An 18531-nucleotide genomic window follows, 5' to 3' on the forward strand; every position below is an offset into this window, starting at 1 on the left:
AACACACATGGAATTATGTTGTAAACAAAAGTGTGTTAAACAGATCAAAATATGTTTTATATTTTAGATTCCTCAAAGTAGCCCCCTTTTGCTTTGATGACAGCTTTGCACACTTTTGGCATTCTCTCAATCAGCTTCATGAGGTAGTCTCCTGGAATGGTTTTCCAATAGTCTTGAAGGAGTTCCCAGATGTGCTGAGCACTTGTTGGCTGCTTTTCCTTCACTCAATGAGAAGATGTGTCCGAACTTATGAATGGTACTGTACACAAACTGTTTCCTTTACAAAATTATTACAAATATTGTATAAAATTACCTTCAGGCTGTGTATAAGGTGTATATGAAACATAAATGCAATTCTGTGTTCAGACTTGGGTTCATTCCCAAAATACCTCATAATGGTATGCAAATATTCCAAAATATAGAAAAATCAAATAACCAAAATACTTCTGATCCCAAGCATTTTGTATATGGGAGACTCAACCTGTTTATTAGATTGCCATAGCAGCCTAATAAGCACCCTGTCATGGTAGAATTCTACAAAAGAAAACCAAGTGCCCTACAGAACAGAGAAATGGAGCAATATTTAATATGCAAATATCTCCAGTAGTCTGCGTCCTCTGCAGAATGAGAACAAAATTGCTAATGTGCACAGAAAATGCCCGTATATCAGGTCTGCAAGATGTCATGCAACTACTGTACCTGTTTTCTGGCGCTGTCAACCATTTTCATCTTCATGAAAAATTTGCATTTTTTGATCAGAAAGTTATCATCATCATTCTTCTTGTCCACTTCCATCATCTCAATGTCATCTGCTCCACTGTCTATTTCCATGCTGTCATCCACTGGCTGTTTGGGCAGCTTTTCTTGGATTTTATCAAGGAAGAAGCATCTTTAAAAATGAAAACATTGTGTTTATGCTCATAAAAAGCAAAGACATGGGTCGTATGGAAATGTGTCCACGAGGTTCCACCAATTTACTCACAGGTGAGAAACAACAAACAGTTATACCTATTAGTAATGATGTCATCCCAGATATTCATGGGGTCCATTTTATCATCTGGATATCTACTCATCCACAGGCGGAACAGTCTTTTCAAGGAGGGCAAAGATGACAAATTGCCTATAAATCATAACTATAACTTAAAATCACATTTTAATTGAACCATTAAAAGATGGTACATAAACATTTTATAGGGAAGGACAATGGGTGGGTGTTACTGGTTAAATAAACATAGAAGTTACTGTAGAACACCCCGAAAGGTATATAGTATGACTCCTCCTGTCCCAGCCTTGTCTGTTATTAAGTTACCAGGCTGCCTCTGAGAAACAGAATAGAAATAACAGAGGAATTGCTGGGGTTGGCATGGAGTTCTTCAAAAACATAAAATCATCAAGTAATTAGTTACTTTCTCAGACTCAATAGTAGCGCTGACATATGGGATGTACCCAAAATAACTAAAATTCAGTGGAAGATAGAAAAACCAGAAAGAAAAAGAAGAATCAGTCACTAATAAGTCATACAAAAAAAAACAACCAAAAACATTTTATTGATTAAATCCTTTTCAAACTGAATGTCTTCTGAAGTAATAGGATACAGTAAAAAGGAAAAGAATAAATAAATAAATAAAAGTAACAATGGAAAGATTCATGGAAAAGCGTACTGAAAATAAAGAAAAAATTATTCACATCATAACCACACAAAACATGAAAAAACATGAAATTTACTAAGCTACATAAGGAAGTCAAAATTATTTTCAGTTTAACCAACATATAAAAGTCTGCTCTGGTGCACAGCTCATCAACAGGTTAAAAAAAAAAAAAATAATCTAGCAATAAAAACAAACATCCATTAATACAGGATAAGTAAGGAGGTTTACATACCAGGAATGCTGATAAAATTTATAAAATCCTGAGTCTCAGTTAGGGCTTGAACAGACTGCAGTTCAGTTAATCTGCTTTGATATAACAGCGTATCAATACTTGAATAGTTCTAAGAAGAAAAAATTGTCATGATTTGTAAACTGTTTCTACTAGCTTTACCACCACCACCATATATCATAACCCGCCAATATCCAATGAAAAATGTATGAATAGTAAACAAGAGGATATGAGAGCAAAGAAACACCTTAAATTGCCTGCCCACTGGATTGTGCTGTTACCATGTTATAGACAAAATAAGAATTGTCAAGACCCCTGAAGAGACTTACATGCCATCAAAGAGGTCACAACCTTGGTGAAGATCAGCAGGGTTTGTTGAGGGTCTTCAAATCAAACACAGACTAAAGTAACCAGCCTACCGGGACAATTCAGGAGTGCCTCCAGAATGGACAGCTAAAATCCCCAATTGATGATGGCAAGTACTCAATGGTCAAAATGGCAGCATGACCAGGTGTGAGAAAATGGGAGCAGAAATGGGCCCTGACTACTTCGGTAATCAGGATAACATACTGATGCCATAAACTTTAGTGTTCTCTCATCTGGAAATCCAAAACGGATTATTTTTTCTGCTGAGGAGTCAGCCTCAAGGACAGCTCCATTACGGGTTTATGCCAAGGGAGTAATATTAACTCTTGTCATAAAATAATTCGTAGAAATTAAGAAATTCTTTTGAGTCTTGGTGTCAGATTCATTTTTTTATTTCAAGGCCAAATATATCCTTTTCTGAAAAATTAAGTGTATAGAATATAGTGGAACATTTCACCAAGAGAAATTGGGAAAAGATTTGGCCACTAATCTAGCACAACTGAGGCCTTTGTCATCTGTGTAGCATTAACTGTAAAAAATATTAGAGACAAATGCCATCAGCAAATCTCCCAGGATTATTATTTTGCAAATACCTGACCACAGCTTCTTAAATAGACAGTCTAACTACTTGTCTTGAAGAACAACATATCTGGAATAATAAGAATTTACTCACCGGTAATTCTATTTCTCGTAGTCTGTAGTGGATGCTGGGAACTCCGTAAGGACCATGGGGAATAGACAGGCTCCGCAGGAGACTGGGCACTCTAAGAAAGAATTAGGACTACTGGTGTGCACTGGCTCCTCCCTCTATGCCCCTCCTCCAGACCTCAGTTAGGGAAACTGTGCCCGGAAGAGCTGACACAACAAGGAAAGGATTTGGAATCCCGGGTAAGACTCATACCAGCCACACCAATCACACCGTACAACTCGTGATAACTATACCCAGTTAACAGTATGAATAACAACTGAGCCTCAGTGAACAGATGGCTCATAACAATAACCCTTTAGTTAGGCAATAACTATATACAAGTATTGCAGACAATCCGCACTTGGGATGGGCGCCCAGCATCCACTACGGACTACGAGAAATAGAATTCCCGGTGAGTAAATTCTTATTTTCTCTGACGTCCTAGTGGATGCTGGGAACTCCGTAAGGACCATGGGGATTATACCAAAGCTCCCAAACGGGCGGGAGAGTGCGGATGACTCTGCAGCACCGAATGAGCAAACTCAAGGTCCTCCTCGGCCAGGGTATCAAACTTGTAGAATTTTGCAAACGTGTTTGATCCCGACCAGGTAGCAGCTCGGCAAAGTTGTAAAGCCGAGACCCCTCGGGCAGCCGCCCAAGAAGAGCCCACTTTCCTTGTGGAATGGGCTTTCACAGATTTAGGATGCGGCAGTCCAGCCGCAGAATGTGCAAGTTGAATCGTGGAGCAGACCCAGCGAGCAATAGTCTGCTTAGAAGCAGGAGCACCCAGCTTTTTGGGTGCATGCAGGATAAACAGCGAGTCAGTCTTTCTGACTCTAGCCATCCTGGAAACATAGATTTTCAGGGCCCGGACTACGTCCAGCAACTTGGAAGCCTCCAAGTCCCGAGTAGCCGCAGGCACCACAATAGGTTGGTTCAAATGAAACGCTGATACCACCTTAGGGAGGAATTGGGGACGAGTCCTCAATTCTGCTCTGTCCATATGGAAGATCAGATAGGGGCTTTTACAGGACAAAGCCGCCAATTCTGACACCCGCCTAGCCGAAGCCAAGGCCAAAAGCATGACCACTTTCCACGTGAGATATTTTAATTCCACGGTCTGAAGTGGCTCAAACCAATGTGATTTTAGGAAATCCAACACAACGTTGAGATCCCAAGGTGCCACTGGGGGCACAAAAGGGGGCTGAATATGCAGCACTCCCTTAACAAACGTCTGAACTTCAGGCAGTGAAGCCAGTTCTTTTTGAAAGAAAATAGACAGAGCCAAAATCTGGACTTTAATGGATCCCAATTTTAGGCCCATAGTCACTCCTGACTGTAGGAAGTGCAGAAATCGACCCAGCTGAAATTCTTCTGTGGGGGCCTTCATAGCCTCACACCAAGAAACATATTTTCGCCATATGCGGTGATAATGTTTTGCTGTCACATCCTTCCTAGCTTTTATCAGCGTAGGAATGACTTCAACCGGAATGCCCTTTTCCATCAGGATCCGGCGTTCAACCGCCATGCCGTCAAACGCAGCCGCGGTAAGTCTTGGAACAGAAAGGGGCCCCTGCTGTAGCAGGTCCTGTCTGAGAGGCAGAGGCCAAGGGTCCACTGAGAACATTTCTTGTAGTTCCGGGTACCAAGTCCGTCTTGGCCAATCCGGAACGATGAGTATAGTTCTTACTCCTCTCTTTCTTATTATCCTCAGCAACTTTGGTATGAGAGGAAGAGGAGGGAACACATAAACCGACTGGTACACCCACGGTGTCACTAGAGCGTCCACAGCTATCGCCTGAGGGTCCCTTGACCTGGCGCAATATCTTTTTAGCTTTTTGTTGAGGCGGGACGCCATCATGTCCACCTGTGGCCTTTCCCAACGATTTACAATCAGCTGGAAGACTTCTGGATGAAGTCCCCACTCTCCCGGGTGGAGGTCGTGCCTGCTGAGGAAGTCTGCTTCCCAGTTGTCCACTCCCGGAATGAACACTGCTGACAGTGCTATCACGTGATTTTCCGCCCATCGGAGAATCCTTGTGGCTTCTGCCATCGCCATCCTGCTTCTTGTGCCGCCCTGTCGGTTTACAACGGGCGACCGCCGTGATGTTGTCTGACTGAATCAGCACCGGCTGGTTTTGAAGCAGGGGTCTTGCCTGACTTAGGGCATTGTAAATGGCCCTTAGTTCCAGAATATTTATGTGTAGGGAAGCCTCCTGACTCGACCATTGTCCTTGGAAGTTTCTTCCCTGAGTGACTGCCCCCCAACCTCGGAGGCTTGCATCCGTGGTCACCAGGACCCAGTCCTGTATGCCGAATCTGCGGCCCTCGCGAAGATGAGCACTCTGCAGCCACCACAGCAGAGACACCCTGGCCCTCGGGGACAGGGTGATCAGCCGATGCATCTGAAGATGCGATCCGGACCACTTGTCTAACAGATCCCACTGAAAGATCCTTGCATGGAACCTGCCGAATGGAATTGCCTCGTAGAAAGTTACCATCTTTCCCAGGACTCGCGTGCAGTGATGCACAGACACCTGTTTTGGTTTCAGGAGGTCTCTGACCAGAGATGACAAGTCCTTGGCCTTCTCCTCCGGGAGAAACACCTTCTTCTGTTCTGTGTCCAGAAACATACCCAGGAACAGCAGACGCGTCGTAGGAACCAGCTGCGACTTTGGAATATTCAGAATCCAGCCGTGCTGTTGTAGCACTTCCTGAGATAGTGCTACTCCGACCAACAACTGCTCCCTGGACCTCGCCTTTATAAGGAGATCGTCCAAGTATGGGATAATTATAACTCCCTTCTTTCGAAGGAGTATCATCATTTCGGCCATTACTTTGGTAAATACCCTCGGTGCCGTGGACAGACCAAACGGCAACGTCTGGAATTGGTAATGGCAGTCCTGTACCACAAAACGGAGGAACACCTGGTGAGGTGGGTAAATGGGGACATGCAAATAAGCATCCTTGATGTCCAGTGATACCATGTAATCCCCCTCTTCCAGGCTTGCAATAACCGCCCTGAGCGATTCCATTTTGAACTTGAACTTCCTTATATAAGTGTTCAAGGATTTCAAATTTAGAATGGGTCTCACCGAACCGTCTGGTTTCGGTACCACAAACATTGTGGAATAGTAACCCCGTCCCTGTTGAAGGAGGGGAACTTTTATTATCACCTGCTGGAGGTACAGCTTGTGAATTGCCGCCAGCACTACCTCCCTGTCCTGGGGAGTAGCTAACAAGGCTGATTTGAGGTAACGGCGAGGGGGAGACGTCTCGAATTCCAGCTTGTATCCCTGAGATACCACTTGTAGAACCCAGGGATCCACCTGTGAGCGAACCCACCGGTCGCTGAAGTTCCGGAGACGGGCCCCCACCGCACCTGGCTCCACCAGTGGAGCCCCAGCGTCATGCGGTGGATTTAGTGGAAGCAGGGGAGGATTTTTGTTCTTGGGAACTGGCTGTATGGTGCAGCTTTTTCCCTCTACCCCTGCCTCTGGGCAGAAAGGACGCGCCTTTAAACTGCTTGCCTTTCTGGGGCCGAAAGGACTGTTCCTGATAATACGGTGCTTTCTTAGGCTGTGAGGGAACACCTGAGGTAAAAATGTCGACTTCCCAGCTGTTGCTGTGGAAACGAGGTCCGAGAGACCATCCCCAAACAATTCCTCACCCTTGTAAGACAAAACCTCCATGTGCCTTTTAGAATCCGCATCACCTGTCCACTGCCGAGTCCATAATACTCTCCTGGCAGAAATGGACATTGCATTAATTCTAGATGCCAGCCGGCAAATATCCCTCTGTGCATCTCTCATATATAAGACTACGTCTTTAATATGCTCTATGGTTAGCAATATAGTGTCCCTGTCAAGGGAATCAATGTTATCAGACAGGGAATCAGACCACGCTGCTGCAGCACTGCACATCCATGCTGAAGCAATAGCAGGTCTCAGTATAGTACCTGAGTGTGTATATACAGACTTCAGGATAGCCTCCTGCTTTCTATCCGCAGGCTCCTTTAAGGCGGCCGTATCCTGAGACGGTAGTGCCACCTTTTTTGACAAGTGTGTGAGCGCTTTATCCACCCTCGGGGATGTCTCCCAACGTAACCTGTCCTTTGGCGGGAAAGGGTACGCCATCAGTAACTTTTTAGAAATCACTAGTTTCTTATCAGGGGAAGCCCACGCTTCTTCACACACTTCATTCAACTCATCTGATGGGGGAAAAACCACTGGTTGCTTTTTCTCCCCAAACATAATACCCTTTTTAGTGGTACCTGGGTTAATGTCAGAAATGTGCAACACATTTTTCATTGCCGTAATCATGCAACGGATGGCCCTAGTGGAATGTACATTAGTCTCGTCATCGTCGACACTGGAGTCAGACTCCGTGTCGACATCTGTGTCTGCCATCTGAGGTAGCGGGCGTTTTTGAGCCCCTGATAGCCTTTGAGACGCCTGGGCAGGCACTGGCTGAGAAGCCGGCTGTCCGACAGCTGTTATGTCATCGAACCTTTTATGTAAGGAGTTGACACTGTCGTGTAAAACCTTCCACATATCCATCCACTATGGTGTCGACCCCGCAGGGGGTGACATCACATTTATCGGCACCTGCTCAGCCTCCACATAAGCCTCCTTATCAAACATGTCGACACAGCCGTACCGACACACCGCACACACACAGGGAATGCTCTGACTGAGGACAGGACCCCACAAAGTCCTTTGGGGAGACAGAGAGAGAGTATGCCAGCACACACCACAGCGCTATATAATCAGGGATTTACACTACACAAAGTAATTTTCCCTATAGCAGCTATACAAACACAGTTTGCGCCTTAATTTAGTGCCCCCCCTCTCTTTTTTACCCTTTGAGCCTGGAAACTGTAGGGGAGAGCCTGGGGAGCTGTCTTCCAGCGGAGCTGTGAAGAGGAAATGGCGCCAGTGTGCAGAGGGAGATAGCCCCGCCCCCTTCTCGTCGGGCTTCTCCCGCTCTTTTATTAATATTATGGCAGGGGATTTTTGCACATATATAGTTTATTAGACTATATTATGTGCGGTTTGCCAATTTAAGGTACTCTAATTGCAGCCCAGGGCGTCCCCCCCAGCGCCCTGCACCCATCAGTGACCGGAGTATGTGGTGTGCATAGGGAGCAATGGCGCACAGCTGCAGTGCTGTGCGCTACCTTAATGAAGACCGGAGTCTTCAGCCACCGATTTCCAGGACGTTTTTCTTGCTTCTGGCTCTGCAAGGGGGACGGCGGCGCGGCTCCGGGACCGGACGACCGAGGCTGGGCCTGTGTTCGATCCCTCTGGAGCTAATGGTGTCCCGTAGCCTAGAAGCCCAAGCTAGCTGCAAGCAGGTAGGTTCGCTTCTCTCCCCTAAGTCCCTCGTAGCAGTGAGTCTGTTGCCAGCAGATCTCACTGAAAATAAAAAACCTAATAAATACTTTCTTTACTAGAAGCTCAGGAGAGACCCTAGTGTGCAACCAGCTCGAGCCGGGCACAGATTCTAACTGAGGTCTGGAGGAGGGGCATAGAGGGAGGAGCCAGTGCACACCAGTAGTCCTAATTCTTTCTTAGAGTGCCCAGTCTCCTGCGGAGCCCGTCTATTCCCCATGGTCCTTACGGAGTTCCCAGCATCCACTAGGACGTCAGAGAAATCATGTTCCTTGGGAGATATAAGTGAAAATGGGAGAGTACTGTACACAGCAGATTAGGAGTCACAAATTCCAAATCCTCCAAGGGAAAAACATAGGGCTCCAAAACATTGGTAAAAGTATATCTTTATCTGCCAAACCCTGAGACAACACATTAAAAAGCTAGTCTTCAGGAAAATACAAGGTGTTTAGCTGTTCCACAAACTGGAACGAACGATATTTAGTAAAATGCCCGTCTGTGCAGTGCAGACCTATGGGAGGCCTCCTGGATGCCCACGAGGATGCAGTCGCTATTAAGACCTCCTCTAAGGCAAACTGCAGTGACCAAGACAGGAAAACATGTAATATAACATTAGCAGTAATTAACCATTCCTCATCATAGGTGGTCATTGTCCAGGATTAGAAATGCAAGTGTATAGCTTGACATGATGAAAGCATGCAGATACTGGATGAAAGAGTTAAAAAAGCAAAAGCTAACATGTTCCTCAAGGCTGCCCCTCAATTGATGCACTACATGAAGTCAAATTTAAATAATTGCTAAAAGCCCTGTGTACTTTTCCTATGTAATTGTAATGAACTATAGAGAGGAATCATTCCACTCCCCCAGTGCCGTGCTCACTAAGGATAAACCATACCTAATCATCTGTATATCTACTGATGACACAAAGTAAGGAAAGGACATGGGGTAAGGGATAAGGAAACACCAGCGGCTGGATTATGATGATAATAATTCTACAAGTTAGCTAGAATTAAATAATTTACTATACCAAGTGTTTCATTCTCTCATAGACGAGTTTAAACATGTGACATAAATGAGAGACCTCATAATATTTCTTAAAACCTGAAATACAAAATAAATACCTGCATAAACACATCAATTCCATTTTTAATGTAGTATTTTGCACGGTCAAAATCATCTTGTAAAATATAGAGAAGGCTCATCTCCTGGCTGTAGAATGTCTCCATCAAAACCTTCCTCTGCTCGACCTTCATTGCCTCATCAATGAATGTTAATAAAGACTGGTCATTCTTCCCATTAAGGAGAAGCTTCACTTTACTGCGGATCATATAAGGAAGATAGTTTTCCTGTTTGGAGAAATAATTTTGTCATTTGTACAAGTGTGGTAAGAGCTCATAGTCCTACAGGCCATATGTTTATACTAATAAACTGTTGACTTTTAATTATATGATGTGTCATTGTATCCAGCTGAGCAGCGTTCCTTAAATAATTTTTTTTTTTTTTTTTTATTCTATGCAAGGCTTAGGAATTGCCTCTTATCTTAGAAGCTGCAGCTCGGCCTGGCTTGTTGCCAGTAGGCCAGGCACCAGTTTTGTTTTGTTTCTATATACTGTATGTGATGAGGATGAAAGGTTTATATACCCAATAATACCTGGTAAAAAGGATTACTCCACACTTTGCTCAGGTCTGGTGGACTTGCGTCGTCAATGTTGATGGTGGAGCAGTATTCTAGGGGCTGCCATTCCGTTAGGTGATTGTAACATTCCATAGAAGCAATTTCCCAGAAATCCTTCTCTGTCTCAGAAGGGTCCTCATCAGCAAACTTCTGCTGCAGGGCCTAGGAACAAGTGTACATATTGATGCCTGATAAACCTTTACATTCATTCACCAGAATACCTGGGGAAACTGCTCTGTCACCTCTACATCTACAGATGTGACCTCCCTCATTGCTGTTGCAGACCTTCTAGTCGTGCCTAGTCTTAGGCACATTTACTAATGCAGAGCGTCGTTTTGTGCATTTTTCCCTGGAAAACACTTTAATGTAGCATTTTGCAAATGAAAAAACATACTGCACATAAATGTTTTGATGGACATTATGCTACACGTACAGTGCAAAATTTCAATACTGCTGGGAAGGCTTCAATTAACAGTAATTTCAAGACACGCACTTACTTCATCGTACAGTTTAGCTGCCTTTGCATAGTCACATTTTGCTTCAGCACTTAAAGCATCTTGGGTAATGGTTTTTGTTCCAATCTTCCCACTGAAAATCCCTCGAAGGACATCGTAGTCACCAATAGAGCGATAAAGTCTTAAAAAAACACATAAAAAGAAAGCTCTATTGCACAACTGAAAAATAGAGAGATGATCGAAAACTATTACACAACTGATTAATTACACACTTAGCCTGTCAGTCTACCCTAGATGGAAATATGTGCTGCAACGTAGTAACTTACATTTTCCATGACTGATAAAACTGCTAATTCTCTTTCCATCTGCCATACCTTGCTAGGTGTATCCATCTGATAACATCTGGGGGAGGTGCTGTCCTTCCTCGCATCTTCTTTGCTGGAGGTTCCTCTGGAGGCGAGATATGCTGCAGCCCTTGTTCAAGCAGAAGGATACCCAGCGGTTGCTGCAGACTTTCTATACTACTCGTGCTGACACCTGCTGGGTCCAGAGCAAGAAGCTCAACATGATGATAACACATATCCTGAAAGATAAATATAAACACGTTTTATGGCTTTTAAAAATATTAGCACAGGAAATAAAAGTAAAAAATAAAAAAAATTATGTCATCACATTAATGACAGCTGATATGAACTATGGCCCCACTGTCCAGTGTTAGCAATGTCACTTTGAAAGGACTGACCTGCAAGTTACCAGGCCACTAGATGTATGCACGTTGTGATTGTACGGTCTATTAGATTAATGAGACTATTTGGGAATAATAAATAACTTAGAGGAAAACATTTTCAGCAGCAAATCTGAAAAAAAAAAAAAAAAAAAAAAAAGAAAGGAAAAAAATCACTCCCAAGCTACAAAATTGGTAGAAGCTTACTCCAGCAGGCTTAACGCTGTCAATGCAGCAAAAGAGCAAAAAAGAGAGTTCTGCCAAGCACTTGTCTATAGGATATGAAAACTTAGGGAAGCAGTAATTTTCAGTTTTTATTTAAAAGAAAAATATATCTGCACAAAATGAATTATGATTCGGAATATTTTCTGTAACTACTTAAATGACGATTTTTTTTACCTGCAAAATCGCTCAGAAATTGTCATTTCTTTTTATTACTTATTAAAGTTTAAAAAGTATCTTTAATAATATATGAAAATATTTTATTAGAAAATAATATATCTAGGGGGTGTTTTGAACCTCCTCCATCCCCTCCCATGTCCTTAGGCCCCCATTATAAAATACATTTGCACATACCATACCAATCCCCCCCCCCTCATTTGCAAATCGAGCCCCTAGTGGTTTTAAACCCTAATAACAGTAACCCCCACAACCCCTTAGTAGCAAAAAAAATTGCGATTAAATGTTTTTTTTTTTTTAATAATAGTATTATTATTATTATTATTATTTTAACCCCACCTACTCTAGCATAATTTATCTTTTTTATATGATATTTACCCTTGGCAAATCCCAGTTGTTATTTCATTACCACCTACGGGTTCTCCCGCCTTTTCTCCTTCACATGCAGAGCACAGAGAAGCATGCATCACGGGGACTGATAATCAATCCCCCCCCTGCTACAACGGATCTCTGCACAGGCAGTAAATGTGCTTGGAGAGGAACTAAGTTCCCTTCCCTATACTGTGCTTCCCAGGACATGTGCTCCAGAATGCCAGCCACACTGCATTCTGGGGGCGATTCTGGAAGTGATGTCAGAGGTCAAAGATACATCACTCCGGGGAATGCGGGGAGCCAGAGGAGACCCCTTCTGCATTTGAGCAGAACAGTTCTCTAAATCTGCAAGACAGGGACACCGTGGGGCAGCGTGTCGTATGTGATGCAACCTGGCCAGGTAACCTACACCTGGCTCCAGTCATATCACATGCGACAGTGCCAGGAAAGTGGTTAAGAGCCTACTGATTCACCATAAAAAATATTTTCTGGAATAATCTTTGGAAGAGTCACTTGTAATACAGAAAAACTGTTGACTTTTTAGGCTCGCAAGACGTACACACACACACTGTACACAAAACAAGCAGGTGACAGTGGGGAAATGTCTTATTATTCCTACCTGTACACATGAAATGAATGGTGGGTAGTAGGTCACAGTGCTGTTTAAGAAGCGATTGAATTGGTCAAGCAGCTGAGAAACAATGCTGTTCATACGTGAGGTGCTAATGCTGGTCTTCATTTCCTCCAGGATCCCAGAAAACAAAACACTGAATAGTTGTTTTGCCAGAGTTGGGTCTCTCTAAACAAGTGGAAAAAACTAGTTATAGTTTAACAAAGTGAGCAAGGTTGTAAAGATGACATTTCTCTTTTCAGCCATTAAGTATATGATGAACAGCCATACAATTCAATAACAAATGACTGCAATGATTATGTTTGATATATGGAACGTTAACTACTTAAAAACTGTTGTGCCAATGCAGAGTTGTACTTTGGCGGCATATGCAGACATATCTTGCCCAATATGCCGCTAAACATTCTCCGGAGCAGCACGTACAGAACCACAGGCGAAGGGACGTCACTAGGTGGAAATGAGCTGTACACTATGGCTTTACCCACGGAATTGCACATTATGCAGAGTTGTGCATAGGTGTAATTAAGCGCTCACTGGTAAGGGCGACAGCAATAAAACGAAAGCGTATGTATGGAGGCGGTCTGACAGCAGAGAGGAACAGAACTCCGTTACGGAAGATTAGTAGTATTCAACTCTGCATCAGCACCAATGTATTCATATGCCTGGCTAATATCTTTTGTTCCTTAAAAGTATAAGTCTAGTCTCCACAAACTCTAAAGAGTAAATGTGCACGGATACCGCTTTTCCCCCATGTATTACAGCGGCAATGCGGGCTCAGTCGCACCCCTGTCCATATCTGGGCTGCTATTTAAAAGATAGCTTGCCGATATGAAGGGGCAATGTACGATGCTGACTGTTCCGACACCTGCAGCTGACGATTTCAACAGCTGCAAATGGCGATGCCCTATAGCCACAGCAGGGAAAGAGCTGTCCCTGGCTGTGGCGGACGCCGGCTTTGGACTGCGCAGGGGATCTTGCGTGAGTAGCAAGATCCTGCACATGCACAGTGGAGCTGGCCGGACACGGAGACACAGCGCATCAGCACTGAGCTGATGCGCTGTGTGCTCAGGGGGGCATCGCTAGAGTGGGGAGTTGTCCATCCCTGCTTCGCCTCAGTAATGAGGCGAGGCAGTAAGTGTTGTAGCGGCACGATCCATGCCACTAGAATACATTTACTTCTAAGTACTGCATAGTAAGACCTGGTATAAAGTAGTAGACTAAGCATAACAACACGTAGCACAAGTCACTCGTAAAACACCTCTGTCATTTGCATTTATAACCAGATTACGGGGGTAATTCCAAGTTGATCGCAGCAGGAAAATTGTTAGCAGTTGGGCAAAACCATGTGCACTGCAGGGGGGGGCAGATATAACATGTGCAGAGAGGGATAGATTTGGGTGTGGGGTGAGTTCAATCTGCAATCTAAATTGCAGTGTAAAAATAAAGCAGCCAGTATTTACTCTGCACAGAAACAAAATAACCCACCCAAATCTAACTCTCTCTGCAAATGTTATATCTGCCCCCCCCCTGCAGTGCACATGGTTTTGCCCAGCTGCTAAAAAATATCCTGCTGCGATCAACTTGGAATTACCCCCTACATACTGTATTCTGACCTGAAGTCTGTGTCTTAATTCGCTAAGGTGTACTAATAAGTAGCTAATAGGCTCATAAGTACTGTACTTACAATTTGTATTTTTTAGCTGCAAAGAAAATGGTGTAAAGTAGCACATTAAGATGCATGTTTTAAGCCAAAGTAGCATGACGCGGCTAAGCTGAAAAGTTCACAGCATGCAAAACGATGAATGAATATGGGATCTATTCCTGAAGTAGTGGAGAAGTGAGCCAGTGGAGAAGTTGCCTATGGCAACCAATCAGCTGCTACTTATAATTTTATAGAATGCACTTCGTAAATGTTACATCTCCACTGGCTCACTTCTCCACTCTTGTCACTATTTCATGAATACACCCCTATATCTGTACGTAAGCCAGCAGAATCAGGCAGAACATAATGGTCCAGCAATATCAGCAGTGTTCATCCCAGAGGTGAAAACTACCATAGCCCAATTAACACAGCATTCTACAGAGTGGTCTCTCATCCTATATGTGATTTTGATCGGATATATTAATTCCTTACAGTGGTGATACCTCTGCGCATTCTTAAAAAGGGTCCTGTTGTTGGAGGAACCAGACTGACCAAGACAGTCATGGTGCACATATATTCTTAGGATGTCAGTCTACCTGTCATGGCATCTTCACCTATAGCGTAACTGTTTCATCATTAGAGATTAGCAACGTTGTCTTTGATGGTGTAGCAACTGTAGCAATGATCCTAAAGAAATAGGGGATGTCTGACAGACTTACATATAGCGACCATGCTCAGAGCTAGATAATCAGTCTCCAAAAAGACTTATTATAGGATTTGGATGGCTTAGGTCTCTAGGTATGAGAAGGCATTTCCTATTACTTCTTTCTATTTGCCTACTTGCTCCTGTTTTAGCAAGATTCTTTGGGAAACCGGAGAATCCTAAACTCGTAAAAGCTTACTGCACTCCCTTTTCTTATAGAAAAGAGTGAAACTCTTACAATTATACAGGTTTTGACGCAATTGCTGCCACAATACAATCCCTCCAGAAGTCTCTTGGGCGTTGAATTTAGTGTTTAGCATTACCTCCACTTGAACCTAATGATCGGTGAGGAAGAACCAGGGCTGTCCCTTGATACTGTCTGTTTTGTTTGCACAAGTCCTTCATCAATAAAAAACCCCCCCCACTGATTATTAGAATAGTGGAATAATCATCAAACCTGTGCCAGAGCTTGTAAAGGTGCAATAAGAGCTCTGTATGCAATCTGGATGTCTGGCAAGTCTCCATGCCTATAACTTCTATAAAGAATAACTTGAGCATCTTGCTTCATCTTTTCTTCAACTTTTATTGCCTTGGAAAAAAAAAAAAAAAAAAACAACAACAATGTAATTCATTTACTGTTTCACATCTACATATATAGTCAATGCAATGTCTTATTAGAAGGTTTACTAAAGGCATATATATATATATATATATATATATATATAAAAGAAATAATGCCTTTTAATGATTGCATTGTATATTTTGCTGTGAGAAGAGTAAAGGACTGGGAGAGAAGAGCAGTACATTGTGATCCATCGCATTGGACATGCCAGGCAGTAGTGTTTTGGGCTAAACAGAAGATGTTAGTGGGATAACTGTTCTATATGGAAGGGAAAAGGAAAGCATGTTCTACAGTATTTTTCTTTCACTCTATTTTGTCTGATAAATGAAGGGAGTTAAGTTGCCAGGCATGAGATGACAATACCAACCTTTTCTCTTTTCTGTTCCGCCATTCCCTTTCTTGCATAAATGATATTTAGCTTCTCTTTGTCTTTCAAGAAACGCCTTCTCAATCTCAAGATTGTTGATCTTTCGTCTATGCCTTGTGCAAAATATTCAGTATATAGATAAATAAATATTAATAAACAAGTAAGTCTCTATTTAAAAAAAAAAAAATGTAGCTGCCACAAATTTCATGGTGTATGAGCCCAAACATATCCTAACAAGCACATGAGGCATCACTACAGCAGGTACATTTGAAATAAATCCCTGTGTATGTCCCTATAACTACTTAAGACTATGGTTAAAAGAGCAACGACTTAGTAACAAGGAACTTTGGAGAAACTATTTTAAGCGAAGTCTTTAATATTGATCTAAATATAACCACAGGATCAAAACATGGAAAACTATTTGTTTGTTTCACGTTTTCCCCCAGATAAATGGATATAAAATAAAAAGCTACAAATGGGTCCTCTTACAACCTTGCTGCAGTCATGCTGAACAGCCCTTGAAGCATTTTTTTCACGCAAAAAATGCATTATCACAGAGACACCCTCCCCCCCCCAAAAAAAATAAATATAAAATAATAATAATTTTAAAAAAAGACCCTCGGCGCTACCGAGTCACACGGCACTCACGCGTTGTAGCGCATGGAGCTAAGATGTGAGAGGACACATATGTATATATTTAAATATGTTAACAAAAACATCTAGATGCGCTAAAGAAGCACAAAACAATTAAATGGGTCTGGTCATGTAAGATGTTGAAGACTTTAGAGAACATAAGGACATAATATTTATTTAAGTTTTACAGAGGAATATTTGAGAGATTTAGATTATCAATACAACCAATACAGTATTGTCAAAGTCAGAAAAATATCTCTATGCACACTACCATATTTGCACCTCACACAGGTCCGTGCTGCGCATGCGTACGCTCTCCCGTACGTGCGCATACTCACAGTCGCGGGCACCCGCAGGCGCATGGTATGCGTATTTACGGTAGAGTTTATGCGATCATAGCGTGCGACTCAATCATTACATATTTTCACTAATAATGTATTTTGTAGATCATGGTCCCTTTGATAGATTCTGGAAGTTTGGTTAATATAGAATGTTCATGAACAGAGGAATCCCTCTTTGTTTGATACGAAGGGTCAGATAGGAGTAATACAGTGGTGTTTAGTATCCATCGGAAGAATATTTAATTAGAAATATTCCGGTGTTGGTTTGAAGCAGATCAATCGCTCGTGCGAATAGTTATGGACATAAGAAGTTTATGAACATTTACTTTATTTGCACTTTATTACCCATGCGGCGGGAAACCCAGTTTCCCTCCCACCTGAGCAGTTGGAAATAGTCACAGCCCACCTGTATGAATCAACCTATGACCTTTTGTTATAATGCGAAGCCGAATTCCTGTGTCCAATGAACAATGAGATTGTAGGGACCATTGAATTGTATTGTGTGTGGGGCATAAATAGCAGGCCGACCATATCCAACTTCACTCTCTTCAACGGTTCTCATTGCTGATAATCGGGAGCTGGATATCGAGGCGCATGCGATCGTTTCCCCTTGTGCGTAAGTTTTCTCCGTAATCATATTTTCTTACTGTGAGCCATTTCTCTCCCTCTCTTCTCTTTCTCTCGTATTTTCCCTTGATTAGACTTGAATTGTATTGTATTGTATTGTATTTCCTGTGTAGTTATCTGGTTAGTTGGTTTATGTTATATTGTAGTGTATCATTTGTACTGTGCTTCTTTTTGCAAGTATAATAGTCATAATACATATAATAGGCTTTGGACCCTAAACCCAGGTATCTGTGTATTTCTTATAGTGTTAAGTATTCTCTGAGCGTCGGTGACGCTCAAACAGCTTTGCAGTTAATCAGGTTACACCAGGTTGCACTTACACCCTGTCTCTACACTAAGGTATACTGTGTATCTCATTGTTAAAGGTATAGATATAAAGGTTTAACGTTGTGAGCGTCTGCGCCGCTGGTGATCTTCTTGTGGTCTCGAGCGTCCGCTACGCCATAGCGAAACATTACGTTAGTCAGCGGCCAATAGCGTGCCTGCCTGTGATCTCTGGGCCGTGAGCGAACGCGACGCTTGAGCGTCTCGCCTACGGCTGAGCGATCGTTACGCAACTTGCGTACCCTTACGGTACTTCTTACGTAGCTAGCGTACAGTGTTCTTAGACCTCATAAAGGGTTATATACACGATAAATATTTAGCTTTATCAATTGGCGGCTCGTCCTGTCCTTCACATATCTGCACTAGGTAGATCAGCAGACATTATCCCTCAGCAAAGGGCGGGAGGTTGTCTCGTAGTGCTGACGGGATAAGCGTCTGCTTCGCTTAGATAAAAGAGTGCTGAAGGAATCCGGGAACCGGAGGTAAGAACAAAACGCTAGTGTCTTTTAAAACTGTATTTTTCTGTCTTGCGTACACACGCACGCACACATATATATCTGCATTTCTTTTTCTTTTTCGTATATCACTCTCCTGTCTGCCAGTTTTATAGTCGATAGAAGTGCTAAAAAAAAAAAAAGATTTGCCGTTATTTCATAGTTTAAGAGTAAAGGTAATATAGTTAAAAGATAGA

At 42.7% G+C, this 18531-nt stretch overlaps 1 protein-coding gene across 1 annotated transcript in view; it reads right to left on the reverse strand.

Moving 5' to 3' along the window:
* The window catches only part of PRKDC (protein kinase, DNA-activated, catalytic subunit), an 836940-nt gene that overhangs the window by 212123 nt on the left and 606286 nt on the right, over window positions 1-18531 (reverse strand). Inside the window, exons 60-69 of the mRNA XM_063923695.1 lie at window positions 15916-16028; window positions 15384-15515; window positions 12570-12749; window positions 10830-11038; window positions 10498-10636; window positions 9977-10162; window positions 9447-9671; window positions 1882-1990; window positions 1009-1120; window positions 700-889 (exon numbers count right to left, since the gene is read on the reverse strand). Of these exons, the coding sequence (XP_063779765.1) occupies window positions 700-889; window positions 1009-1120; window positions 1882-1990; window positions 9447-9671; window positions 9977-10162; window positions 10498-10636; window positions 10830-11038; window positions 12570-12749; window positions 15384-15515; window positions 15916-16028 (1595 nt within the window). The remainder of the gene's footprint in view (window positions 1-699; window positions 890-1008; window positions 1121-1881; window positions 1991-9446; window positions 9672-9976; window positions 10163-10497; window positions 10637-10829; window positions 11039-12569; window positions 12750-15383; window positions 15516-15915; window positions 16029-18531) is intronic.

Source organism: Pseudophryne corroboree, chromosome 5 (assembly GCF_028390025.1).
Source record: "Pseudophryne corroboree isolate aPseCor3 chromosome 5, aPseCor3.hap2, whole genome shotgun sequence".
Classification (NCBI taxonomy): Eukaryota; Metazoa; Chordata; class Amphibia; order Anura; family Myobatrachidae; genus Pseudophryne; species Pseudophryne corroboree.